Genomic DNA, 27,826 nt, shown 5'->3' on the forward strand with positions numbered 1-27,826 from the left:
AAGAGCCACTGATAAATCCCCTTTACTTTCTTAGCTCTTCCTTCCTAATCCCTATGGCGGTACTGACCTGTGAGTTTTTGAGGTTCAATTTACTCCTCTGTTATTTGTCCTGAAGCTTGATCCCTCTTTCTGTGTTGTTAAGGAAGGTTCCTGCAGAATCCCAGATCTGCTGTTTTTAGTAGCTGATAGATCCCATAGAAATATTTTCCTAATTTTCCAACACATGCTCACACATGCACTTTGTATCCATGTTAGCAGGGTACAGGCTGGTGTTTCCTTTCAATGCTCAATGGGTGAATCTCAATAATCCTCAACTAAAAAGCTGATGCCCCAACCCTACCACTCAGCCCATCCTGGTCCTCTCCCAAACAGATGTTGTCAACCTGCCTAACCATGGTAAAATGTGATCTGTTTTGTATGATCTAAGCTGGAATTAAACCCCTGCCCATGAATTAAATAAGAATGGGACATTCTAAATTGAGGAGAAAATCAGGGGGTAACATTATTGGGCACCTTTTTAAGAAGAAAAATAAAATCAAATTGCTGTGGAAGGTCTGAAATACTAGGGGGAGAAAATATTACAAATGAGTACCGCATATGCCTCATTACACAATACTTTTCATGAGACAGAACATAATTCATGATCAAAGTGCTCAGGCAGCTGCGTTTGTAGACCTCCAAATGGTTCCTGAATGAATAACAAGTGTGATGAATCGCTGGTATGAAAACATGCTTCACCGTCTCATTTCATATTGTATTTCGATGTCTTTCTCTGTGGAGCTCAGTGTTAGGGTTGCTGGGCTGCACTGTTGTTGGCTCAAGTAGCTCAGGGGAGATGAAAGCGTTACTGCAGTGTGAAAAGGGACTGGAATGGGCTTGGGATAATAAATATCCGTGTGTAACAGTTATGCTATCTTGAGCATCACTTACCCTTTGTTTGCATTTCAGTTTACTGCGCTGTAATGTGCAGTACAATAGCTTAGTCTGTTACTGTGTTTACACACATCCAGCACTCAAGACCATTGCAGTTCCTCCCAGTCTCTGAATAATCATTCTCTTGTGGTTCAAGTCACAGCTGATGTCTGATACAGTATATACTGTAGCTGAATAGGTAACAAGAAAATAACTTCACAGCACCCTTATACCACCCTCATAAAGGTTTCCCTCTGTGCAGTTTTCCCCATGGTTTTACTGTGCATTTACAATAGTTTGTCATGGTTAACCATTGTTTTGTGTGTTTTTTGTTTTTTACTGTGGTATGCTTTTATAAGGGCATATCCATTTGGGACTTTCTCAGCTTCTCTATAAACATATCAGACAGAACCCAGGGGGGCAATGCATTGCTCTATCAATGTCTCTTTCACTTCCCTGAGAAATCTACCAGAGAACCTATTGCACGGGTCAAAGTAATCAGAACGAGGAACGCACTCTTTATCTTCATAAAGGGGATCATAAATCTAATACATCTTAATGCCATGACTGTCAAACATCAACTCAAAAGGGTGGATTGTTATTGGCACATTGACTTGCTGGAGCAAAAACAACATTTGAATTAAAATGTGTTCAAGCGAACGCAAACATTAAGCAAACTGTAACAAAGCCCAAAGCAGCACAGCCGCTTCAACAAGTTAGTGTTCCCCTGCTCGAGACAGCCTCCTATTTTCACAAAGCCATGATAATAAACCTGAAAGAGAGATCCACCCAGAACACCACAATGGGGTTGCTTGTTTCTCTACACCTCAGGGGGGGGGAAATTAGAGAACGAAAATGTGAAAAATATAATTAACAAAACAGTGTCAGATATACTGAAAGATCTCATTTCATCCCGTTTGAGAAAAAGGAATCTGTTGGAGATGTGTTTACCCTTGCACTATTAGGAAGGAATTAGCCATGGCATTAAATAAACTTTCTCAGAGGGTAGTGCTCAGGTGGCACAGTGGTAGCTGAGTGTGTTTGGTTTATCTAGAGAAGCTGCTATCATTGACTCCTCCTTACTTACTTTATGCCTTCTGACACATAACTATCCGATAAGCTCACCACCTGTCTGTCCTCAGCTAGAGTTGCAACAGATCACCTTTCCCTGGCAGTGAAGTGTCTGAAATATAAAGTCAATAGGGTGCAATATTTTGACTTCTGTATGGTAGTAGATAAAATGTGAATTTGTATAATACTTCTTGTTAAAGAATATTCATATTTTAGTGGTGTTCTGGTACCTTAAGATTTAGGAGCACACCCTGCATGGAACATACTCCAGCATGTATTTCCTCAGAAAGACCAGGGCAGCAGTGTTGAACACACATCAGGTAATTGCCGTTAGTAGAGCACAATTGTATTGCCCTGCAATGTGAACGTTCCTCCACACCAGGGCAGGATTGGGGGTCATGGCACATCCAGTACACGACTAGACATATCCCAGCCTAAAAATGTTTAACGCTGTCTTACCAGGATTTACAACCAATTCATCAAAACATAGCCTTCTCTTAACCCTGTGGTAATTACCCAAGCTATTCCTAATTGCTTTTCTAAGATCTCATCCTTTTTGAAGTTCAGAGGTTAGCCTGTTCCCAGTGTTTTCAATGTCTGTGCTCCAGACTCCCACCAGGGTCCTCTCAGTGACCCTCTGTAAGTTATTAGAAATCTTTTGACAGCAATGCAATGCAATCCTATGTTATTATCACTGTCGTGCCCTCATAGATTTCTTAGTGGCGGTTGCATACTGGTGGTAGTGGCAAGTTTCTATGCAAGCTGATCCATTCTGCTGCAGTTGATTCATTTTACAGCTCAGCTGGATTTGTCAGAGACACCACAGTAAGCAAATCCATAGTAGCCAACTCCACCGAATTGACATTTTTTCTAGCTGAAAGTCAGATGCTCACAGTCGTGTTACATATCATTGTAGCCAGGCACCACACTCCCTATGCAGCAGGTACAGCCTAGTGTTATGATAGCACCTGAAACTCTATTTTATTGCACATACTGTGGAGCGGAGAGGCATGCGAGAGGTACCAGCGGGCACTGATGGTGGAGCCCTTCTGGGAGGTCACGCCATTGATGGTGAGTCGATGCACATTTAGAGGGTCTTCATATTCATTTAAATATATTTGAAAGTATGAAATCTAGAGTTTATCAGATTCTAGCCAAATGCAAAGCATCTATCAGGAGCTAGACGTGTGTGATAAAACTGGTAAAGATCGGTGTCAAATCAAGAGTTGTCATGTTGACCACGTAGAGTGTGTCAAACAGGTGGACGGACGAACACGGTTTGCACATAAGGGCCCCCCCCGGACGCTAGAATGCTTAGTTACGGCTCTGGCAGGTTGGTATAGTGGTTACAGTTTATGGACTTGGGAGGTAGTGGTACACTTAGAATTAGAAATGAAGCCTCATAAAAGCGATAATGAAAAAGGACTTCTTGGAAAAAGAAGAGTGAATCATATATGTAAATATTCCCTGAGGTTTTTGTTTTGTTTTGAAGAAACCCCAAAGTTCCCTGTGTTTTTGATTAAATCTTCCCATAAAGGTGCCCTTGGATGAAGGGTTCCTGTCATTATCCCAGCAGGTCGGAGAGCAGAGCAGCGCATCCAGGTCTGTGGTGGCCGGCCATCTTGTCTCTGTGAGCCAGAGATAAGCAGGCTGCTGTCACGACATGGCCGCAGGACTCCCGTTCAGCGCTGCCGAGGCTTCTGGGTCTCTATGACACAGATCGGGCCAGCCCCTGGCTAAACAGAGCAGGGGACTGTAGACTGGCTGTACCCAGGACCCTCCATTGCTGTCTTACAGATTAGGAGCCCTATTTTTTATGGGCCTGCTTTTTGTCTTGTGTTTTTCAATGCCCCTTTTAACTATGTAAAAGCGAGTTTGTTAATTCTTTTTTTTTTCACCATTCAGGCTAAGAGAATGGTTAATAAGCACTGTTCAAAAAGCGATCCTTTAACAGTCCTGAAAGCTTTATGAATAGAGGCCAGTGTGCCGGATATCCTCTGTTCTCCACTCTCCCTCGCTGTCTCCCAAGCCCTGCTCCCCATTCCGGCTTGTTATTACCCTGCACAGAACCGATCGTCCCTGTAAAACTTTGTCAGCTCTCCAGCTTTTCTGCCACTGTCTTAATGAGTGATTTTTTGCTGTTTGTACCTCAGAGTTTTGGCAGCAACTGTAAAAATCCCTGAGGCTAGGGTGAGTAACCTCTGTTGGCTCTCTCTGGTTACTAATTTCTGGGACGTGGAGGTGTGAACTTGAATCTGTTTTGTGGTCCGCTGTTTGAGAAAACCTCAGAACGGCTGCAGGTTGCAGACTGAACCTTTGAACCACCAGGACGCTTTCAGGTTTTATCCTGCCGGATTGAGGGCGAGAGACAGGGACGCACTGTTTATATCTGTCAGGGGTTACAGATATTTACAGGTATTTGGCTTGTAGAGCAAATATCTTAACAAAGCCTCAGGCTTCAAATTGAGCGAGGAACAAGTTTCAGCTTGTTTAACACACATTTTTTTGCTTAATTATTTGATTACCATACTTTTTATTTTATTAACTTTTAATTATTATTATTGATCTATGTGACGGGGGACTGCCCCGTCTTTATGAACATGGTTGGGACTGGCAGGGAGGGGGTTAAAATTCCTCCCTGCCAGGAAAACATGTGAGAATGTGGCTGGAGCCCTAATTGAATAATTAGCAATTATTGATTAATTGGGCTCCAGCCACAGGGGATAAAAGCCAGGGGAGAGGCCCTGGCTAGGGGGGAGAGTTCTAGAAGAGAAGGAGTGTTTTGTTTGTGCTGTGTTTTCTGTTTTTGGTAATCCAGTGAAGGCAACGCCCAGCCTGGAAAGCTTATTTTGTAAGTTTTGCTTTGTGTTTATTTTATGTTTAAAACCTTTTTGTTTGGCCCTCGTGCCGGTTTATTTTGCATTTTTGTTTATTAAAAACTTTATTTTTGAACTTTAAAACTGTCTCTGAGTCTCAAACCTCGGTCAATCCTGTCACAATCTAATAACTTCATACTGAAACAAACAAGTGTGAAATTCTAAAAGAGCAGATGTGCTTATTTAGAGAGACCTGTGTTCACAAGGGAACATGCTAAACATGCTAAAGCTGGATATTTTGGTAACAGTTTAAAATAGTGGGTGCAGATTGAGAAGTGTTAATTCATGCAGGAAGGCTTGACTTATAAACATGATCAACATCATTTGTTTCAAAGGAACGTGGGATGAATGCAGGTAATTAACTCCACATGAATTAACAGGGCTGAATTCAAAATAACTAACTTCAGGGCAGAAGATATTCAGGTGTTATTCCTGTGGTATTCAGCTGGCATTCGTTCTGCATCTCTGGCCCTTGGAAATAAACTGTTGCTTTTCTTTTTTTTAGTGTCAGTTACAGGAATTTTTTAATGAAATATAAGTAGCGGACCCCCTCGCTCCCCCTCTGTAGACTGAACGTGTCAACGGCAGCACTATCAGAAATCCATCTCGAGGCATCTCATTAATCATGAAGTGTGTTAGGACAGGGAGGGCCCGGGGCAGCTGAGCAGCAGCCCAGGACAGACCACACAAATAACAATCAAATTCCAAAAATGTGGATTATTGTTTTTACATACCTACAAAAAAATCAAATCCGGATTTGCTTATCGTTTGTTGCGATGAAGTTTCACACCTCTGTAGTTTTACAGCAGTGTTGCAGAACTAGATTAACCCCGTCCTCCCCTCTGTTGCACTTAAGATTTGCAGTGATTTGATGGCTTGTCGTCTCCCTGCTCTCCTGTAGGACAGGCGGTTTGGCAGTTTCCTGCTGGAGTGGCTGGTTTGGTGATGTAAAGCAGCAGAGACCCTGTAAAAAGGACTCTGTCAAACATGGCGCACAAGGTGGCGCACTGGATCCCCTATAAAGGAAGTCCTTAACTGTTCTGCCTGTGAGCCTCATAATCTTGCAACATTAACACTGGTGTAGTACTAGAGAGATTCAAGTATTAGCAATCCTAATGCTGTGTGCCATTGGATACTGCCTCTATATTAATGTCATTTCGTTGTATATTTACCATGCCCTCAACCTTGCACATACTGCATGTGCATGTGGCCAGACACTTTGAGGTCCACTACTCTGTACTGTAGGTTGACACAGTAAGGGATATTTACAGTATGTACACAATATCAGTTTAGAAAGTGAACTGAAGATTAGAGATGAGCTTCGTAATTGCTCCAACAATATGTAGCATACAGAAAGCCACCAGAGCAAGTAGTTGCAGTGCTACAAATGTCATGGGGGGGAAAGCAAGTTCACTTTGTACATGCAACTTATAAAAGTGCTGAAAGGTTCTGAATTGCCTCTTTGCAGGATCTTGATTGCTTTGTGTTTAAATTTGCTTCTCAAGTCCCTCCCGCAGCTGGAAACCTTGCTCCTTTCTTGATACCCTCGAACCCAGATCTGGGCAGCCCTGTCGACTGTGCTTGTTTGAGAGCAAAATCCAGAGACACTTCTACTATTCAACAAAAGTCGTCTGTCCTGCCTGAGAGTCCAGCAAGCGCCGACAAATGGATAAGGACTGATTGAGGATTTCCTGGGGAAGTGTCAGTGGCTGTGATGCCTGGTCTCAGTCCATTCGCAGTGCATTCCCTGGTATTGTTGGGAATCGGCTGTGCCAGCAGTGGCTGATGGATGAGAGTAATGTAGAAACTTAATGCACCACGAAGCAGTTCAGATCAGGGCGATCTTTGAGGACGGGGTCAAAGGTTGTTGCAGACATGATGCTGCCAGTCGCTTTGCATCTGAATCCAGGAAGACGGGTCAGAAGCCGTGCTGGAGTCAAGCTAGGATGAAAGGCCAGGCTTTTGAAACTAAATGAGCTGTGTCTGGGGTAGGTTCAGGTGGTGGAGTATTGCATGACTGTCAGAGCCACTTTTTGTATCTAAGTAAATCGCCCCACTAAAACGTAGCTGTTTGCATGTGTCTGCTTTGCCGTTGTTTTAGGAGGGAGCTTTTATTTGGATACATCCTTCTGATGCTGCAGCGCTCACCAAAAAGGCTTCAAGGGATGATCTGATGGCAAGTGACAATGCTGGCTGCAATACACTGGGCTTTATTTCCCAGCTGGTTTTATGACCTTGGAACCAATACTGTTAGTATGTTGATATTGCAGGAATACGGGAAACATAGGAGGCTGCAACTGTAAGTACAGTAGTGTGTTTTGTGAAATGCAACGCAAGCATTTGGTACAGACATGGTTAAACCCCCTGTCTCCCAGCACTTATGACAGCCCCACGTCAATTGTACAGTTTTCTTTTACTGTTTTTATAACTGCTAAACCATCTCCTCAAAGTTCAGATTTAGCAAACGTACGGAAAATCATTGCTTCAAAGGTCGGCTCTAGTTAAGGAGAAATAAACTTGTTTTTGCTATTTCAGCAATGCTACATGAGATACACCTGATTCAGCAAGTCTGTGGCCGTTTGCGGATTATGGTGAAGCAGTACAATGTGATGTCATAAAACAGTACAAACTCCATGGGATATGCGTACTTGAGTTAAAGCGAGCAACACATACTTGTGCATGAAATGAACAATGGTATGCTGAGACTCACGTGTTCATATGTGAATGAGCAATTGCCTGTTTATTTGCCTGTAGACCAGGTAGGTGCTAGTGAAGGACTGATAAATTGTGTTTTGTTAAAGGGGGAACGATGGACTGTTATTGTAGCCTAGCCTTTGCCTTCAAGACCCCTTGGACTGTGTGTATGGGAATGGATATCTCCTGGAGTATAATAACCAAACAAAAACATCTAAAGGGGTAATGAATATCAAGTAACACTAAGTATGAAGGGTCAGAATTTAAGGCTGTCGTTGGCTCTGTTCTGCCGGCACTTGATGATCAATTTAATGCAGCGATTTTTTTTAAAACTTTTTAGCTGAACCTGTAAGCAGTGTTCTCCTGTACCTCCCTGGTGTGAAATCTTGCACCTATTTGCACCCTTGCACTGTTCAGTTCTGTTTTGACATTCATATGTATTCAATTCACACAAAAAAATGACATTTCATTCTGGAATGTGCTGTAAGATAACAGATATAATTTGCAGAACTAACCACCTGTTCCCAAGCAATTAGCGCAATGGAGAGTACTCATGTGTCAGTATTTCTGGGCCATGGTTAGTTTTTAAAAAGTTTCCTTTATGGTTCTAGTGCGATAATTTAAGGGTGGTAAGGTAAATAAATCTGTCATCATGGCTCCAAATAAAGTCCAGGCTGATGGATGTGACAGCGGACTGATAAACTGCAGTCCTGCCTCTCTTCTCTCCCCCCTCCCGTCCTGGTAAATTATAAACAAACAGTGCCAGTTCTGTCAGCAGTCCGCACAGGAAGTGACCCCTAACTATTGTATTGTTACCCAGCTAAACTATGGACAGGGATTGGAATGAGACCAGAGACTGTCCCAGGCTTTCTGCCGCGCTGCACTGAGCTGCACTGTTTATGCTTTAATGTGTCTGGGGGGAAGCGGCTGTTTGTTTATGTGTTTATGTAATTAACTCTTGAGTAAACCGAAAGAAGCCACTTGGAATGTAAAAGTCACATGGCAGAACGGAATCTTCAGGAACTTCAGGATACTGTCTGTTAAAGCATTGGTGATTCATACCAGCTATAGATGGCATTTATTCATCATTCAAAAACCATGCAGTGGACAGCAAATAGCTGCAATATGTCGTGCTTTTCATTATCACTATACACGCCTCTATCATGATACGATATAACCATGTAAAGGAAGTCCACAATATTTAGAAATGCAGAATAAAGGTATATAGAGGTAGTTTTCTTTGATATTATCACACTGTGGTGTGGTTCATAATATGAGGTACAGCTTTCTTTGATATCATCAGTGTGGTGTAGTTCATGATGCGAGGTACAACACAGGGCTGATTTGGGTTTTTCATGACAACAGTTGCAAGCCCCACAAGGTTTAGGAACAGGCCAGGGGGTCATAGAATTTAAGATTAGATTCAAACACCTAGCCCCCTATTTATCAGAACTATATCTTCGAGGAGTGGGTGGCGGGATACTGTTCGAAAGCAGCTGAACCACAGGTCACGTGACTGACTGGGCTGTGTTCAGCATAAGGCACATAGCAGTTAGCTGTTAGTGAAATGGTTATTTAACAATTAAACTTGGCAAGATTCCTTCCTCACCTTGAAACCAGTCTGTGAAACTCCTCCAAGGGGGACCTCCTTCCAATATCAAACTGCTCTTGAGAAAATAATGTGACTTGATCTGAAGAAAATGGACTCCGCAAGCATTGCCAACTTGATTTGACTCAAAAAAGCACAGATTTGTTACCTTGACGGTGATAACTAGTCAGCAAATCGCTCCCAATCACGCATAGGCTCTATTATCAAGTATCTATGGTTCAGCTTTGAGTTGCCTTCGATTCGGTCTCTTTCATGCAGTCCTGTGGCTCGGAGGCAAAGGGTATCAAGATCCATTGTACTGTAGTTACACAACATCACACCCTTTTTTAATGAGCAGCGTACTGTACAGGGAGTACAGTGGCACCTACTAAAGAGCGTGATCCTGAGTACAGCTCCATGCGCATTACCGAGATCCCATCATGTGGGATTAAGATGGAAAGGTTTTTTTTTTTTTTTGTTTTTTTTTATTTGACTTGATTGCCCACACGTTCCCCAGACTGTCACTGTTAAAACATTTCTAAATGGTGTTCCGAATCCAGGGTCCAGCGCATTATAAATCAGCCTGTCTTGAGATTACTTGAAGAATGCAGTAAAAGTTGATGATAGATGCCACTGTGCCATGCGGATGATTGATGTCTAGCTGCCCCTGTTATTGAGCTGGAATTTATAATGGAGTTTTAGAACGAAGTTCTTCACACAGAGAAAACGAGTAATGGCTTTCTCATACCTGAACGTAGGTGCCTGGGGCTGCAGTGATAAAGGAATGAAGAATGCATCTTGCTGAGTGATTAAAGTAAGATGTGGCAATGGCACCTGCTCCAGCCAGCAATCCGTCCTCTGAGTATTTATGCATGTTCCCATTGAGGCTTTGTACTTATGCCAGCCGTGGGGAAAATACATTTCCTTGAGCCTTTTATGATTAACAGATGCACAGTTTTGACTTGTATGTACATATTTGCAATGTTATTATTTATTATTGACCGGTAAGGAAAAGGAGATTGAAATCACAATGGAGATTTGCCTGGCGGAAGCGAGATGCAATCTATACCTCTAATTGTGTGCGTCATTTCTAAATAATTCCAGCGTGTAGATTTCCATTCGTTTGCCGTACTGCTCAGTTCCGAAGAGTTCCAGGTCCTAGCTAGTTTAATAGCATGTACAAATCGGGTTCTGCTTAGGTAACCTGGTTCCAGGTACTTTGAAGGAGCAGTAAATGGAATCTTAAATACATGGAACTGGTCTAATGGTCTGACAAGCAGTCAGTACTGCGGATGTGAGACGCTTGTCTAGAATGTAAGAAGAGTCTTTTACAACTCTGCAGTCTTTAGCTCTGTCTGACAGCTGTCGGCAAACCTGGCATTTAGTTCCTAGTTTGTATGGTCTGGTGTTCCTAAAGCAGATCATTTTGGCTGCCCCTTCCAGAAATGTCAACTCTGATGTGCACTGTAGACCACATTGTTTTTCTTTTTTTCTTTTAGCAAATATGTAGCTGCAGGACATTTTCCCTGACCCCTTTAATTGGTTGCAGATCACAAGAGCTAGCTGTATGAGTTAGAGGTAAACAAAGTTAGATGAATTCACTCTTAACTGTATTCTTTATTTTGCTCTTATTTGAATTGGATCTTATTTTCTACTGATTTTCCTGTACTTTTATAACTGCTCTTATCTGTAATGTGATATTGTGTAATGTGATATTTTGCAATATGATACTTTGTATTGTGATATTGTGTAACAACTGTAAGTCGCCCTAGATAAGGGTGTCTGCTGAGAAATAATTAATAATACATGTATGTAGAGTCCGTATTGTGAGGTCCTAAACAGTTCAATATGTCATTCATCCTTTTTTATTTATTTATTTTTTTTAGTTGTGATTTATGTGGTTTTGAAATCGCCTGTTAGTGCTGTGCGAAACACAATAACCAGGAAAACAGGAAATGCAGACCACATCACCCAAGATGAGGTTTCAGTCTTCTCACTCTCCACACGACAGGCAGCTTTCTACTTGATTGCTATCTCCAGAGATTGAGGAAGCCATTTACTGTACCTACCCTTTCTAAGCTTCAGTAGCACTTTCACTGCCCCCTTATCATTGTGCATTGCAACTTATCATTCTCCGAATGCACTGTCTTCACTTTGAAAACTCTGACTCAACACACAACATACCATGCTGCTAAGAATTATTATGATCCCCTTTTCCTCTTGGAACTCCAGAGGATTCGAAATAAAAGTGAAAAAGTTCAACCAGGGCAACAAAAGCAACAGTATATCAAACACTTGAATTGCTACACCTATCCGCACAGGGACAGAGCATTCCTGTTCAGCTACAGGTCTCCTTAACCTATTCTCTGACAAGCTACATACAGCAGAATGCTAGCATGCCTGCTGTGCCATTTTAAAAATGAAGATTTTACATCGTTCTAACAAAATCCCTTCTGCTAATTGGATTGTTATTGACATTCCATGGAACTCAATTTTAAACGGTGTTGGAATCCATTTATGCATAATCTCCCTGTTTGAGGAATGATTCTAAAATCATCAGTACCTCTTGCATGTAAAAGCCTCTCGAGCTGGAATCGGATTGGGGGTTTAACCCGTTTTGAAGAGGGGCAAGGGTCTGCTAATAAAGGCTTCAGGTTTCAGATGGGAAATCCCCAGCGTCCCAGCTGCTAAGGCGTGTTGCACGTGAGTAACGCTGTGTTGACTGTGCTTGTTTGCAGGCCGTGACGTCAGCAGCGAGCCGCGTCGTGGTCCAGCCGCTGGAGCTGGTGGCCCAGGGGTTTGGGCGTAGTCTTCGCTTGATCATGCAGGAGATCCCTTCGCTCTGGCAGCCCTTCTTCTTCCCCATCCTGCTCCTCTGCTTCCTCTGTGGGCTGCTGAGTTACATCTTCCGCCAGGGAGCAGGAGGGTGCACGCAGACCCCCGAGCCAAGCCCACGCAAAGCCCTCCGCTGGAGGTGACGCATGCAAACACTACCCCTTTTAGCCAAAATAGGTGCTTTTTATATACATGTGTTTTCTGATTCTAGCTTTTGGAAATAGCAGAGTGTACCTTTTGCTGTTTGATTGATGTTTGTTTTTGCTACTGCAGATTCTTGTTAATAAAACAGTCCATTTGCCCTACAGCTATGTATTTTCTTTATAGAGGAAATGGCTGTTTTCAACTTGTTACCCACCAATGGAAGAATCAAGATATAACTTAATAGAGTCTGTCAACACAAGTCTTAAATCAAGTATATTGCTTTTTTAAAGATTAAAAGTACTATTATTTTGGAGCAATAAACATACACTTTCCAGGACAGTTACTAACAAAAGAGTTCCAGTAAATCTTACCCAGTATAGATTGCTGTAAGTCCATTGGTCTTCCTATATTTAAAAAGCACACATTATGGTAACAGAGAATTGTTTTTTTTTAATGGTCATTTATTTGAAGCTGTTGGAGAAGGATATTGTAACCAGAGAGCCCTGCTCTCTATATACTGTACTGTGGAAATAACGAGTTGTATGTATTTCTGTGTTGGTGCCTCCTTGCTGGGTAGCTGTAGGACTGCTGGGAAGGTCATTTCTACAAAAAGTGTGTTTGTTTTGTCTGACACGAGTAGTCTGGTTTTAATAAAAAAAAAAAAAATTATTTAAAAAAAAAAAAAAAAAGTTTTTGGGTAAATCATTACAACTGGAAACCGGAACAAATGACAAATCGCAGAAAAGTGTTTGGTTGTGTGTGCTGGGCGCAGTGTGCCGGATTTACTTCTCGTTTTTATGTCACTGTTGCTTCTAAAGTTTTTTATAGAAGCGTCTAGCCCTTGACAAATTGCTCTGATTTTAGCACCTTCCATGGTTATGCTTTAAGACAGCGGTGTCCAAAGCTGCCCCTTCCACTCCTGGTCTTTGTTCCAGCCCTATTCGAAATGGTTTAATTAAACCTATTAAACCTCCCTGCAGACCCTGAAGCAGTTCATTATATTGGTGTACCTGTTAAACCAGGAGTGGAACAGCCCTCTAGGACCGTGATTGAAAGCAATGGCTGCAAAGTCATATGAAGTGCAATGAGTAACTGTTATTCCTACAATGTTCCACTTGATTTTTTTTTTTTTTTTCAATCTGTCTGTAGAACTGGAGATTCACTGAACTTTAAAAAAGAAACACCATTACAATTGCCTTTTTTATATACAAAACATTTATTATAACAATATTAGTAATAGGATAATAGGATGCAGAAAGGGCAGGCGTCTGCAGACTTGTTTACCAGCAAGGTCAACCGGATTGGGCACAAGTAGTTTGCATCCAGCCATAGCTGTTCTTCACAACACACCCAAGCCTAGTATCTAAAGCAGCCTTCGGTGCTGTGCTGGACTGGACCACTCTAACCCTAGCTATTACACAGGCACATGTGTTGGATGCCCACTCTAACCTTATCTAGTATACAGGTACAGGGTGTGATGTTTGTGTTTGTGTGTTAAGGAAGGTGAATAATAATAGTTTCATAGATTGCACATATACTGTATTGCAGACTAATCTGAGAAATAGCACAATAGGAAAGAACACTGCCCATTTTGCATCTTGTTGTTTTCACCGATAAATTGGGTCTTTGCTGCAGTTATTTTGCAGTAAAGGAGGTTTGACCAGGCTCTGCATTACACATAATGATTAATATATGTTGCCTATGAGGGGCTACTTATTATATTAGTCTTATCCATAACTATACAAACATTTTCAGTGATAGAATATGAAGTAATACTAAAAACAAACCTCTTTGACCAATGTTTCGACTAGAAGTCTCTCTGAAGACACAGAGAAAGACTTCTAGTCAAAACATTTGCCACAGAATTTAATGAAGTTTCTTTTGGCATTGCAACTGACTGTACATTAGGCTTTACAATACATACATACGACACCAGGAACAACAAATAAGGAAATAAAAAGGCACTGTATTCCAGACGTAATCTGGATCCCACAGGTTATATGCTGTATCTATGCCCATATACTTGTTAATGTGAACATTTGTATGATATATATATTTATATATTTCAAGTTGATATACCCTTATAAGGCAGGCAGCACACAAAGGCTCAGTATATTGAGCTGAAACATCCTGGCAGTGAAGAGGAGATGACACATACTCCATCAGACCTGATGATCCTTAACAGTAGCAGTGCGTATGAATGCATGTGCTGTGATGCTCGTGTTTTGTAGCACACACAGCTAGCATTCTGGTCAGGTAGGTCAAAGGCTCCAAAAGACAGATATCCGTTGCGGTTCACAAGTTATAAACTGCATCCCATTATACAATCCCTGCAGTGAATAACTAGCGCTCATTTTGAGTCCTGAGTAACCCCGCTCCCAGAGGATGCTTGCCATACCTCAGTGTGACCGCAGTGCAGCCCTGTCCAGAGAGGGTGCTGGGAAAGATTATCAGTGAGTTCCAGCCATTACCAGCCGATTTGGTTGGTGCCCGTTTGAGCCATTTCGGTGCATTCAGAAATATACAGGGGCCTTTCGGAGGGCCAGTCTCTTACGTTCCAAACTTTCGTCCTTTTTTGTGGCCAGTTAGCTGAGCTCGGAGGAAGAGTAAAGCTTTGAAGAGCGTGTGTGTTTGGAGCGCAGGGCTGGCTGGACTCTGGGGAGGGCGTGCCCTACTGAACGAAGGGAGCCCTCTGCCTCCACTTCAAATGCCTGTTGCAAAGAGAAATGCATACAATAAGAATAGTGACAATCTTCAAAAGGCAGATGATTCTTACATTACTGAAGAGGGGAATAGTACAGGAATCCCAATAGCTTTGCCTCTCCGGTATGCTGTATTTTGTTTTCCATCAAGAAGTCTTGGAGATAATCCAAACTGAACCTGGTTTGATCCATCTTGCAACGGCTTGTTTTAGCTGCACAAGTCATCTTTGTCAGTGCCCAGCTTTATAAAGTGACTTACTGTATAAACGGACGAAGAAGAACATGTAGCAATGGCATACTGGTCCATGTTGGAAAGCGTTCCAATCCAGTCACCATCATCTACCATGAGCATCACATTTCCTCACAAATATTTTAGATGCATGGGTCAAGTTCTGTTTCCCAGCCTGTGTAATTACCTGTGTGCCGCAGTGAAGAGTCCTGTCCGGCTGTCTGTCGCCAGAAAGCTCTCCCCTCTCAGTCTCTTCTGCTGCGCTGCGTCTCCTTTATACCTAAAGAGAAATGTACAAATCTGTGTTAATCTGCATTACAGTGAAAAGCGGCAGTGAAGCGGCGACACAGTTGAGCTGCACTGGAAATGAAAAGAAGTTTGATAAATGTTTAACCAAAGATGTACTTTTATTAAGATTTCACACTGCAACGTACATTATATTGGAAACCGCTGTATTGTTATGAAAGCAAGTAAAACAGACTACTGCCTTCATCAGCATAATTATTTAGTCATGACCGCTATACAGAGCTTAAACACTGTATCTGAAAATGAACTTAACGTAAACTGAAGACCAACAATAAATCGTCAAATCTTATATTGACACACAGAGCTTCAGCCTTGGTAGTGATGTCTGATAGCTATGATTCAGCTACAGCGCTCTTAAACAGCAGCTGCTACTGGAAACAGTTTACTGCCATCACAGGATCAAGTGTCTCCCTACCTGTGTGAACTGGGGTGCTGAGAGCGATGCAGTTGATTGCCTGCTAAAGAACAAACAGATTGAGAAGGCACTGCTGACAGTGGCACTTGTCAGTTTGAGTGTGCTGATGAATGAGGTCCCAGACAGGTGAAAGGTCTAACTGGTCTCCTGTGTAATGGGTTGCTTATCAGGAGATCTGAGCTGCGTGTCCAAGCTGTTTACCTTCAGGGGGCAAGAATGCACCAGAACCAGGAATGATTGATAATTGTATATGCAGTAATTATCAGTCCCCGTGTGTAGAAAGAGTTTGCCACGATAGATTTGGAAATGGCAGTTTCCCATGGTTTCTCCAAGTTTTGAATATGCTTTACCATAGAGGAGGGACTGTGCAGGAAGTAAGTGCATTCCAGAAGCAACAGAGTACAATACTTTTACTCCTCTATAGAATCCCAGGCTACATGTACGGGGACAAACACACTGTTTTTTTGGACTCCATTGCGCTTTAGCAATGTCTGTCTTTTCTTTATAATGCAGGATGCAGTAACATATATATATATGTATGTATGTATGTATATATATATATATATATATACAGTATGTGTTTTGTTTTTTAGACGTAACCCCATAACACTGCGCCCTTTCTTTTTGGCATTCAGTAGAATCTATTTAAACCCTCTTTATCAAATATACTGGTGAGTCCCGATATCCCTGTCTGCAGTTTTTTTCAGTAACACACACACAGAGATCAGTGTAGTGGAAAACCACAGCAGGTGGTTGCTAGACATAGTGATTGATGAGAAGAGGGGGTCCCTTACCTTTCCCTACAGAAGCTTTCACAGTGGGGGTCCCCCCTCTCCACACAGGAACACCGGGGGGAGCCCGCCCCAGCTCGCCCCTCACTCTGCATGTGCTCCACAGAGCGTTTCATCCTCAGTGAGCCCCGGTAACTGGAGAGGCCGTAGGGGACTGTGCGTCTGGAGAGAAAGGAAAGAGCAGAGACCGTCAGGAGAGGAGAAGGAGGACCTTTCTTATACTGTACACACCCTGATACTTTTTACTGGTCTATTAATCCCTTTTCACTCCTTCTCTTTCCAATGCATTGCACGCAGAACGCTTAGACGTTTAGTTAGCTGGTTTGTGATAGATCTAGGAGATTAGTTACCTAGAGCATATTATATAGGACTTTGTAGTATTTGTGTGTGACTGATAGGAGAATTGAACCCTATAGCAAACAGGAAACGTGCATTTCTATAGTCAAATGCAGGAGTACTAAAGGAATCTTAAAGGGGTTATGTAAGGGTTTTCCTCCTCTGTTAGGCTTCTGTTCTTAAGCCTGTGTGGAAACCTCAGACTTGGCAATTACGTGAGTGCCTGCACATGTCAGCATTTTAGCATGTCAGCCTGTCCATCACAGTTAGTGATTCAATGATCAGAGACCGAGGCCAAAGGAAAAGAAATAACAGATCACTTACAGACTGCTGATAGGTTAGGTGGAGACTGAGATAACACTGAACTGTGACTGACACTTCCACTAACTGTTTTCCTTCAAACCTTCAGTTCAGCCGTTAGGAAAGCGAAACCCAACTTAATCCACTGGGAAGCCCACAATCTGGCAACAGTAAAAGCACACTGAATGAGTTTACGAGTTCTAGAATAGTTTATCTTGCATTGTGGACCAGTCTCCTTTATAATCACTTCTTAAGACGTCAATAAACACGGGGGTATACACACACACACACACACACACTGCATATTAGATACAGCCTGCAGGTCTGCAGTGTTGAGTGGACAGTTATCATCCCTCTACAGCAGTCTGCAGCAGGGCTGGGGGTCAGTTCCTTGTTTTCAATTCCAATTCTATTTCCAGTTCCTTTTAAAATTCCATTCCAATTCCAAAGCCTGGTCTGCTGTTTTGCGTGTAGTTACCTTTCCTACAGTAAATGCTGCAGTGGCAGCATTTTTTACATTTGCTGAAAGGCTCTCAAGTTTCATTACAGTCAAAATACTAGATCCCGCTTTGTGCCTGCCGACTGCAATGCATTTGATGTGCCAGCAAACCCTGGAGAACGCATCAATACCTCACAGGGACAGTGCTGTGAAACTGTAGCTGTAAATTCATAGATTTGCAGGCGTAATGTCCACTGTCGGTTGTTAGCAGGAGTTGAGGAAGAGAGATTGTTTCATTACAGTATCACATCCATAGGTGAAAGGTAACATTGACAGCACAGTAAACCAGGAGTCACACGTGGCAAGTCGTCTGAAACGGATTATAAATGACCCAAAGTAAAGAGTTTTGAAAGTGTCTGCAACCTCTACCCTGCAAGTCAAGCAATCCGTCAAATAAAGGACTTTCTCTACACGACAGCTTACAATAGCAGAGTTGGGACTGGATAGCCATGGGGTTAGCAAACCAGTTCCTTCAGCAAAACAACTACATCTGTATTAAGAACCACAGAAGACCTCTGGCACGACGGTATAAATTATTACAGCTAAATAAACCTCCTCTTGCTTGGTCTACTAATCTTAAAGGTTAAGATTGCTGCATGCCAAGCCTGCAGAATGGGCTGTTTCAGTGCTTGTGGATGTCAAGAGTCAGAAATCTGAGAGCATATGTGTGCCGTCATGCATGAACAGCAGCAGCTTTAAATCTCGCAGCCACCCGCCTCAATCTGTGGAGGTCCTTTCCTCACCTTTACAACCAAGTACCAATCAACGGCAATTAACGTCTGCATTGAGTGTTTCAAAAGCCGATTGAAGAGAATGTTCCTCTCTCGCTTTGCTGATATTTTTACTGCCTCACCGAGGCCGTACACTGACATGAAAATCCCCCAATATTTACATGAAATATGAATGGTTTTCAAAACCTATTTCACGAGAACCAACATAGGCCGAATGCTAGCCGTTATAAATGAGGTCCAAGCTTAAACTAAAAAAAAAACATCTGACTGACTGAACCAGGATCCCAAGGAGGAAAGCTGTTAGGTAATCACGCACGTTACAGCTTCTTAGAGCCAGGGGAAAGTCATGAAACAGCACCACAGCTACCGCGGAGGTACACTTTGTAAAGCAAAACATCCTGCCGCTATGAGTCCCAAAGCTCCAACTACTTTATTAAATCACTTTAAAATACAATAAATCTACATCTCAGGATTATCAACAAGGACTTGAACGTCCCAAGAAACACTTCACCCCCAGAGATGGCAGTTCCTTCCTTCTTCGCTTTGATCTGTAATCTTGTTACTCAACACTTAAGCGTGATCCTTATTTTCCTTGTTTGAGCGCACATTTACACTGGCAACCAGACCCCAAAGCCTTTGATTACTGTTAATTGCTTCACAGTTTTATGCAGTAACTGGAATTATAAGGAATGTAATATATGTGCAATTTCAGAGAGAATAGGAAGGTGTAATCTAAGTCTCCAATTGCATCCATCAGTTTGAGCCATTTTTTTAAAACTATTTTAACAAGTGCCTGTAAAACACACAATGGTGTGCCTAGTTAGGAACAGGTGTGCAATTAGGTGAACATTAAATGCTGAACTTGCTCAATTCTTAATTTAGTAGGCGTCACAAATAATGCAATTACCAGGAATTTGAAATGTCATTAAGTAGAACACGCTGCAAGAGAGAGAAGTCAATTAACTCAAACACTAGTTATTAGGAGAAGCATTGTTGGCTGTGATCCACTGAATATCTTGCACAATCAGGTTACCTGTGCTCTGAGACAAAGCCTCTTAAGATTCCAGCATGCACGGTCAAAGAGACACACCCTGTACAATAACTAGAATTGCATGCAGTCTGAAACCCCGAGGAGGGAAAAGCATCATCTTCCATTCGACACCTTTCACATACGCTTTCATTCATTCTTGTTAAAAAAAAAACAAATTAAAAAATTGTCTCATTTATTCTACTGAGACGGATGCTCTATAGATTTCTTTGTGGTCCAATTTAACCAGACCAGAAAGCCGAGAGATCATTCACAGACCGCTGCCAAACAGTTATCGCCTCCAACTGAATTTCTGTTGTTTCTTGGCTTGACACTCGCTCTTGGATGTCAGAGAAAGATACAGTCAACTGTGCCAGATAAGCTGTAAAGCCCTTCAAAAAAAGATGGAGAAGCAAGACTTAATAAAATCACCACTCACTCACACATGTATCAATTTCAGAGACTGCTGCTGCAAGAACAGACTCTTCAATAAAAACTAGTCACAGTTTGCATCAAGTCTCCAAAAGTCTCTTCTCAGCCCCTTTATTATTTAAATTAAGGTCTCATGTTTAAAATCATAAAGTATTCAAGTCATGAAATCAAGGTTTATTTGCTGTTTCGCAGCACTTTTTTGACAATGTAATTGGTCAACACTTGAGTTGTGGGTTAGAGGCTATATTTTAACAACCCTCTGCAGGTGCTGGTTTCAGTTTACATGATTGTTCTTTGTGGATGTTAAGTATTTACTGCAAAGCTTTCTTCCCTGCTCCCCTTCTCATATACTGGAGTGTGAAAAAACAAAGCAAGGGATCACTGCAACAAGAGAGTGCCTACTACTTCTGATGGTATTCATTTCACCTGGATATTCTATAAACTACATTTCGAAAGTGCATATTTATTTGGTCTGGTAAAAACTCCTGCTGTTACCCAGCAACTGAGGTGAAAGTATTTATTTATTTTTTTATTTATTTGCATTAAGTGTACTATAACGTTACACTGCGCTGCAGCAAGGTCAATATAAACGTTTATGAAGAACTGCTAACTGCTAGAAAGCCGATTGAAATCTCTCTCCCATCATGTTCGCCAAAATGCCACTGACGTCCATCAATAAAAGACATTCCGTACATTTCTACAAGAAAACAAAGTGACAGCTTGAGCGCCCCACAAATCTTTGGTTACCTACCCTGTGTGTGACGACAATAACAGAGCAGGGCTAGACATGCCGTACTGTAGCTGTAAAGTGCTCTACAGAAAGGCTTTCCATTTCCCTCAATAGAGATTCATTCTGTCTGGACTGCTGCAGAATTGCAGATAGCACACACCAGCCCTCATATGATCTGTGCTCCCTCTAATGGCAGGCATGGGTAATTTCACCCCAGAAGCCACAGAGCGCTACTCTTTGCACACACTGGGCTATCCAGGTTTAACCTGATAAATTCCAACTCCTTTATGAATACAGCAACAGCATTGTTTAATTGAGACCCCCCATCACCAGAGCTCAGTTTCTCGATGAACACACGTTACAAAAGTAATCAGCATTATACTTTTGAGATCCCCTTTGTTACTTGTGTATGGCCAGTATATGTCCTACTATTGCATGTGTTCTGAACGTTAACAAGGATATTACAACAGAGCTGGGCATTGTCTGAAATTTGGCAGCCTCTCTAAAAAATATAAAAACTGCATGGTGATTTGCTTAAAATGTAAAATCCAATGGCCAGAAGCTTACTGCTTTGTAGGTCCACTGGTAGTAAATGTGTGGGTATTCAAGGAGTTTTTAACTGTAACACAAACGCAATTTAAGAGCAGCTTTTTGGACAAAGTTTCTTTAAGTGGGATGAATGGTTTACATGTTGAGAGCTGCAGCTGGGTACAGTAGCTTCAGTGTTCTTTGATGTTTTTATTGCAGTGAATAAAGTGGGGGGGGGGGGGGGGGCTTGCTAATGTGTCGTTCTGGTCAGCCAAAACTGTTTTTAATCCAAAAATATAATTCACATTTTTTTTATATATATATAATATTAGGACATGGCTGTAATCCAAGTTCAACCAATTGGAAAATACAAATGAAAGAGCTATGAGAGTTATCGCTGGTTAGGTACCAATCCCATCAAGAGCAAAGGCTGCACTGTCACTGTGCCTGCAGTTACAGTGCAATACATGTTACCTGACTACTAGGCTGGCAAGTGTACCAGAAAAAAAACATGTTTAGTTATAGAGAAGTCAAATTGCTGTTACACTGTAGAACAGAAGATCGTATGACAATTGATAAAGAATCACATCACAAGTGTGTTTTTTTAATTTATGAATTAATGTTAAGTGAGTCAACACAAGAAGGATATATTTCAGTCACTTTTCTCTGCAGTTTAACCCAGCTGCATCAATGCTGTGCCACTATGGGACTGCACGAAAGGCAATACAGTGTGAGTAAGGAAAACACTGTTACAGGAAATTCACCAAACTGAATTCTTTCTCCATTACAATTCAGGTGTAATGGAGAGGAAACAAACTCAGTGGTGTTTGATTAAACTCCTAGTAAAACCAGGAATGGGTCAAACTGCAATGCAATGGGAGTCTTATTTCCATCCCTGAGGTATACTGTAGATCACAGCTAAAATGCAACTGAACAACAGCAGTCTCCGTCAATCCACAGTTTTCCTCACGTAGGGCTGGTGGAGGCTTGTGCTGGTGATGGATCGAGATTTTTGCACATGCCTGAATTTTTTATTGTCCCACGTATTTAAATAATTCATAGGGAGGTTCAAACCCCTAAAACCACGCCGCCTTTGTGTAATATCCAGTCCTGTCTATATGCCCCCAACCTAAAATAGTATAGAATACGTCGAGCCCTCCCTACAGGAGTTTGCAATTTCTTCACCGTACAAAACGATCGGGACCTCTGCGCTCTGGGCAAAGTTACATAGTTTAATTTAAACTGCATACATCTTGATACGGTTGAATGCAGGGTTAACCCTAATGAGCACAGATACCGTTACCGTATTCATCTCCACAAGACAAACACATCCGAGAGCAGAAAACAATCACACCGCGCTAAAGGAGCCGTGTCCTACACGGAATACATGGTGCCTGCCTAGTTTATACACAACAACTCCCATGCCTTTCCATAGTCAAAAAGTCAAATACAAACCAACCCGTGAAATAAGTATCATTTTTAAAACTCGGGTCACTCACTCGGGTGTGTTGATCCAGATGATGTCTAGATGACAGTAATAAACGCATTCTTTGTCTTTGTAGGTGTAACAAGTACAGCGTTTGGATCTCCTGCGAGGTGCTGTAAACTCGCTGCCCGTGCTCGAAATCTTCTCGCCCAGATTACTCCCCGGCGACGACCCGTTGGCTACACCGCGACCCAGAGCGGAGCTGGTGTCCACTGTGTTCACTGGGGTCGCCTCGTGTCCCGCCTGCTGTGTCAAACTGGGTTCGCTGAATCCGGAATTGGGAGGTGGAGAACCTGTAACGACAGGATACATGTGAGATGAGAAATAAACAAACACACCGAAAAGTTGTCTTTGCATGCAGCGGAGGTGTATATGTTAGAATTTCAGTTAAATGTGAAGCTTTTAACATACAAAATTAAAATACCTACTGTAGGCTGTAACACATTGATATTCACCATGGGGACTGATCAAAACACAATTACCGGCACATTCACTTCTAGGGACTGCTTCTGTTCTGCGGATGTTCCGAGCAGTTTAATTCGCCTGCGTGTTTATTTTAGACAGGTCTGCAGGATACGAGGCGCTCAGGTAAGTACTTGTTCCTTAAACAAGCCATGTATACCGCCTAACGAGACTGTCGCTCACAACTATCTCATTACATGACATTTAAAAATCGTTTTACTGTCTATTCAAACATCTGCGTACGATTAATAAAACGCGTATTTAATAAATGTGCAATTTCAGAGAGAATAGGAAGGGGCTTTTTTTAATTTATTTTTTTTAACAAAAATTCAGTTTCTTTTTTTAAATTGTGTTATTTTTTCATGATTTATTTTGCAATCTCTTTTTTTCACGTTTATTTACATTGTAGGTGTGCTGTGTGTACTCTGCACTGTAAAACCAAAGAACGTGTGCCAGCTGCTTGAATGACCTAGAGAAGAAAGGTAAGCTTTGGTTTGAGTTTTGATTCAGTTGTGGAAAACATTGAGGTTGACATTACATTTTCTTTTTTTTGGATTTTAATATTGATAGCTATCAAAATAATTATTCAGGTAAATAGATATACTGTGTGTGTGTGTATATATATATATATATATATATATATATATATATATATATATATATATATATATATATATATATATATATATTATACACACACACACAGGTATTTTTTAAAGCAGCTAACACCTGGATCTTTTTGGAATGTGATTTCTCTGGATACTGATACTGATGTCAGGTAACAACCTATCGGTTATTATGGGTTTTTTTTTTTTTTTTTTTTTCTAGGTTTGGAGTTGACTGCAGCAATATTACTTCTACCATCCCTGTTAAAAGAAGATTCGTCAACTTTATTTGTGATAGATCAGGTACATTTTGATTGATCGGTTGTGTCCATCTTTTACTGCTTGTAGGCTGAATGTAAGAGAATGTAAAAGAAGCATTGCAGCTAACAGATATATTTACATTTTGTGTACCTTTTGCATGTACTATATATTACTACTTGATCAAAACAAAAGTTTGTAAATGTTTCATAATATTTTTTCTGATATTATGTAAACATAAGTGGCCTTTCCTTCCACCCCATGTGCATTTGTAATAGCTCTTATGTGTATTCAGCCAGTGCAATTATCCTATCACAAACATTTTGAATGACCTCCAAGTCCATAATGTTTTGTTGTTGTTGTTTTGTACTGTATTTTATTTATTTTTTTGACATGTATGGGTTTCTGAATTTAAAAAATATATATTTCAGGACCCAGCCCTCCCAACCCCTGTGATTTGTTTTACATGACTGTACAGAGGGAACTCCTTTGTCATACGAGAGAGTGACCGTCGTAATGGATGGCCAGTCCATGCTAACTGATGATTTGAATCTGGATGCGTCTCTTGCTTTGGGGGCTGTCTGTTTTTTCTTTATATTATATATTTGGTATTGAACATCCAAAGCAGACGAGGAAGACGATGAGCTTTTTGGAGGCATCTGTCTTCAAACTTAATACTTTAAAGACAGTGCCAATTTGTCTTAAAATACTATATAATGCTGTTTCGGCCTGTGTTTAGAAAATAAACACATAAAGTGATCATTAAGGTTCTGTTCTGAAAGTGCTGCAGAAATGTTTAGTGTTTTAAGTTTGTTTCTACTGGAGTTTACTGGAGAAAATGTGAAGGAAGTCTCTAACCCTTTCATTTTTATTAATTAATTTACTTAATTTCAATTTAATTATGTACATATTTTATGATTGTATTTAATAAATGGAACTGCTTTTCTCCAATTAGAGAAAAAAAAAAGTTTTGCTGCATTTTTTAAATTTTAATTCACCTTACACAGAAGTAGTTAGTAATCTGTGTGTTCTATTTATTACTGCTTTAACTAATAATTAAGATATTTCTATAGCTTACTTACAGAGGAGAATTGTAAAAGGGAATGGTCTATCTACATAGTTAAATGTTAAAATACATTACATTAATCTTTAATTTCACACAATGATTTTGTAGTAGGAACAATATAATAAAAATCAAGATGGGAGGGTCTGTATTGCAAACAAAATATGCATGGGTAAGGAAATGGTTTGAAAGAATCTTTGGGGGGGGGGGGGGGAGAGAACCTAAAAAGGTTCCCTACTACAGCGATGCAAGAACCTTTAATGGTTCTAGATAGAACCTTTTTTTCTAAGTGTGTACATATCGTAAAACATCATTACAACTGATCATATTGTTATAGGCCTAATAACACCATAGCTCATTGATGTCTGTGATGGACACAAAAAAAAGATACATATCAAAATCATATTAGTGAACAATATAATAAAGATTTCAAGTGGTTCGCCTTGTTTTCTGCTTGTGATCCTGCATAGCGCTGGAATGCTGCTGTCATTCGAAAGAACAGTTGTTGTAGCGCTGTTAAATTGATCCGATATTATTTATACAGTTCAAAATAGCCCTACTTATAATAAGATGAACAAACAGAGTTCCTAACTGTATTAACAATTTTCTTTTTAAGTAGATTATACTGTTCATTGGCCTTAAATTAGTAAATTAATAATAATAATAATAATAATAATAATAATAATAATAATAATAATAATAATAATAATAATAATAATAATAATATAAGGATACAATTAAACACAAAGTTTCACACCCCTTAAACCTGTTTTAGTATTAAAGACTACTTCCATTTTAAAGTGATTATAAATCTCTTTATTAGTCCAGTGCAGTTGATTTATTTTAAGTGTATGATTCAGTATGGGATCTGAACTTTAGGCGCAAGTTAATACACTAGGATTAAAGCGGCAGTCTTACCTTTTGCAAACGTAGCTGTTAGTCCTATTAGCAACCAAACCACCAGATCCATCAATAACACACTAGCCATGCCACAATAGCTCCAGGAGAGAAAATTAATTATTACAACGAAATTACAACTATCCAACAGAAACGAAATATAAATGTCATGCAAAAGACAAAGGAAAAAATGAAAAGAAAAAAAAAACGTATAAAAAAATCCGTATTTTTTTCCCTCTCTTGTAAAGCAACAACTTGCATTAATATCCAAATAGCAGACCGGTTCCAATGCAGCTAAGGTCTAATGAAAAAAAAACCCGCACATTTTGTATGTGTGCTGTGAGATCTCAGGTGTCCAGCATGCTTGCAGATCCAAGGGTCCCTTTGCCAGTCCTTTTTCCAAGCATTGAGAGTCGCCCCTAGCAGACATGCTCAGTGATCTGTGGAGATCAAACCTCGGGACGCTTTTTATAGTGTAACGCTTAGGCATGCAGGAGGCACCACCCGCAAGACAGGAACTCGATTGCAGCGCGAGTACCGCACACAGAGCACGCGAGGCTGCTGCTGCACTTGTTTCTGGATTAGCGTGAACAGGGTTACAGCACGGTGCAAGTTGCTTGCTCTCTGGTAAAGCACCATAACACCCGCCAGAGTGAGACCGGGGACGGTTGTAACAGGGGATGCTGGTAACACCTTGAATTTCTCCAATCAGAAGCAAGCTAGAGTGCCTTCACTCACTCGGCACATGATGCTCAGTTCAGGTCTCTGTCTGCCAATGGACAAGGAGCTGCCTGTGCCAACCTGAGATTTTATCACCTAGGAGAGAAAATATTTTCCCCAATTTTATTTTTGTGTTACCCAGTTTATGGATCCACACTTTTATCATTTTGATCCCTGAACCTGGCCCCTGGACTCCAAATTAAAAAAAGATAATATTATACGCTTGGAGTAGAAGCGGGTGTGTGTCACATCAGTCGAACAGCCTATGGGGGACAGGCATGGACCACAGGAGCTGCTGGTGATTGGCCGTGAAGTGAGACGAGGCGGGACTAACTGAGTCTAAAGACAGGCGTATTTGTTATTGTGAAGCAGAGAGAGAAGCGAATAAACAGTGAGAATATTTCCACCCTGAGATTCCTTTTAAAAATTAATTACTTTTAGCGGCGTAGGTCGTGGCCCACAGCGACGTGTTAATTGTTAGTTAGCAATTGGCAGACTATCTTTGATCATTTATTAGTGTAATAATTATCGAGTTTGGCCCTGAATCGACGGAAGGCTCCTTCTTAGGTTAAGGATTATTTGTTACAGTATACACACATTGTCAACATCACTGTGAAGTCAACTCTTTGGTCTTAATGAGAATGTGTATGTAACTATGCCTCCTAAACAAAAATCATTTTATTTTGCAACAAATCTGGAAACTATATCGATCGTTTGAAAAAAGGAGTCACGCAGGCATATCTCTGTCATGAATATAGGTTGTCAAAAAGCACTTTCTTTGGCTTGTCCAGCAACCGTGCGGCAAAGCAAAATTGATTTAAAAAAAAAAAAAAATACTTGAGGATCTGATTAACTTTTCATGTCAAACTGTTGATGTCGGGTTGATTTGGAATAAAAGATCAGTTTGCGATTCTTGTATGTTGGATAAAAATTTGGTGGCCTTTGAAACGTCAGATTGATTTTGAATAAAAGTTTAGCCTCAATTTGGGATTTTTGTACTGCGTTTTAATTAATTTCTACTTTCTACTTGTATTCACAATATCATCTCATTAACTTACTCCAACAGTTTACCCTCGATATAACGAACAAAAGGCTTGGACCCCAACAGGCTCGTTTTATCGAAGGTGTTCTGTACACCTACTGTCTCACTGAGAATGATTTTTGCGCGAAGACTACCACTTCCTGTATG

The 27,826-nt window shown here is 40.9% G+C and overlaps 2 protein-coding genes across 2 annotated transcripts in view; one reads left to right on the forward strand and one right to left on the reverse strand.

Moving 5' to 3' along the window:
• LOC117394632 (uncharacterized) overlaps window positions 1-12,283 on the forward strand; it is a 31,867-nt gene extending 19,584 nt beyond the window's left edge. Inside the window, exon 3 of the mRNA XM_058990805.1 lies at window positions 11,880-12,283. Within this exon, the coding sequence (XP_058846788.1) occupies window positions 11,880-12,119 (240 nt within the window). The 3' untranslated portion in view covers window positions 12,120-12,283. The remainder of the gene's footprint in view (window positions 1-11,879) is intronic.
• Window positions 12,284-13,317: 1,034 nt separating this feature from the next.
• LOC131698573 (endothelin-3-like) lies at window positions 13,318-26,755 on the reverse strand. Its single transcript, XM_058990803.1, has 5 exons — window positions 25,939-26,755; window positions 22,646-22,925; window positions 16,567-16,725; window positions 15,239-15,331; window positions 13,318-14,831 (listed from the first exon to the last, which is right to left on the reverse strand). Exons 1-5 carry the CDS (start codon window positions 26,006-26,008, stop codon window positions 14,792-14,794), a joined length of 642 nt encoding a protein of 213 aa, XP_058846786.1. The 5' UTR covers window positions 26,009-26,755; the 3' UTR covers window positions 13,318-14,791.
• Window positions 26,756-27,826: the final 1,071 nt, after the last annotated feature.

Source organism: Acipenser ruthenus, chromosome 18, assembly GCF_902713425.1.
Source record: "Acipenser ruthenus chromosome 18, fAciRut3.2 maternal haplotype, whole genome shotgun sequence".
NCBI lineage: Eukaryota > Metazoa > Chordata > Actinopteri > Acipenseriformes > Acipenseridae > Acipenser > Acipenser ruthenus.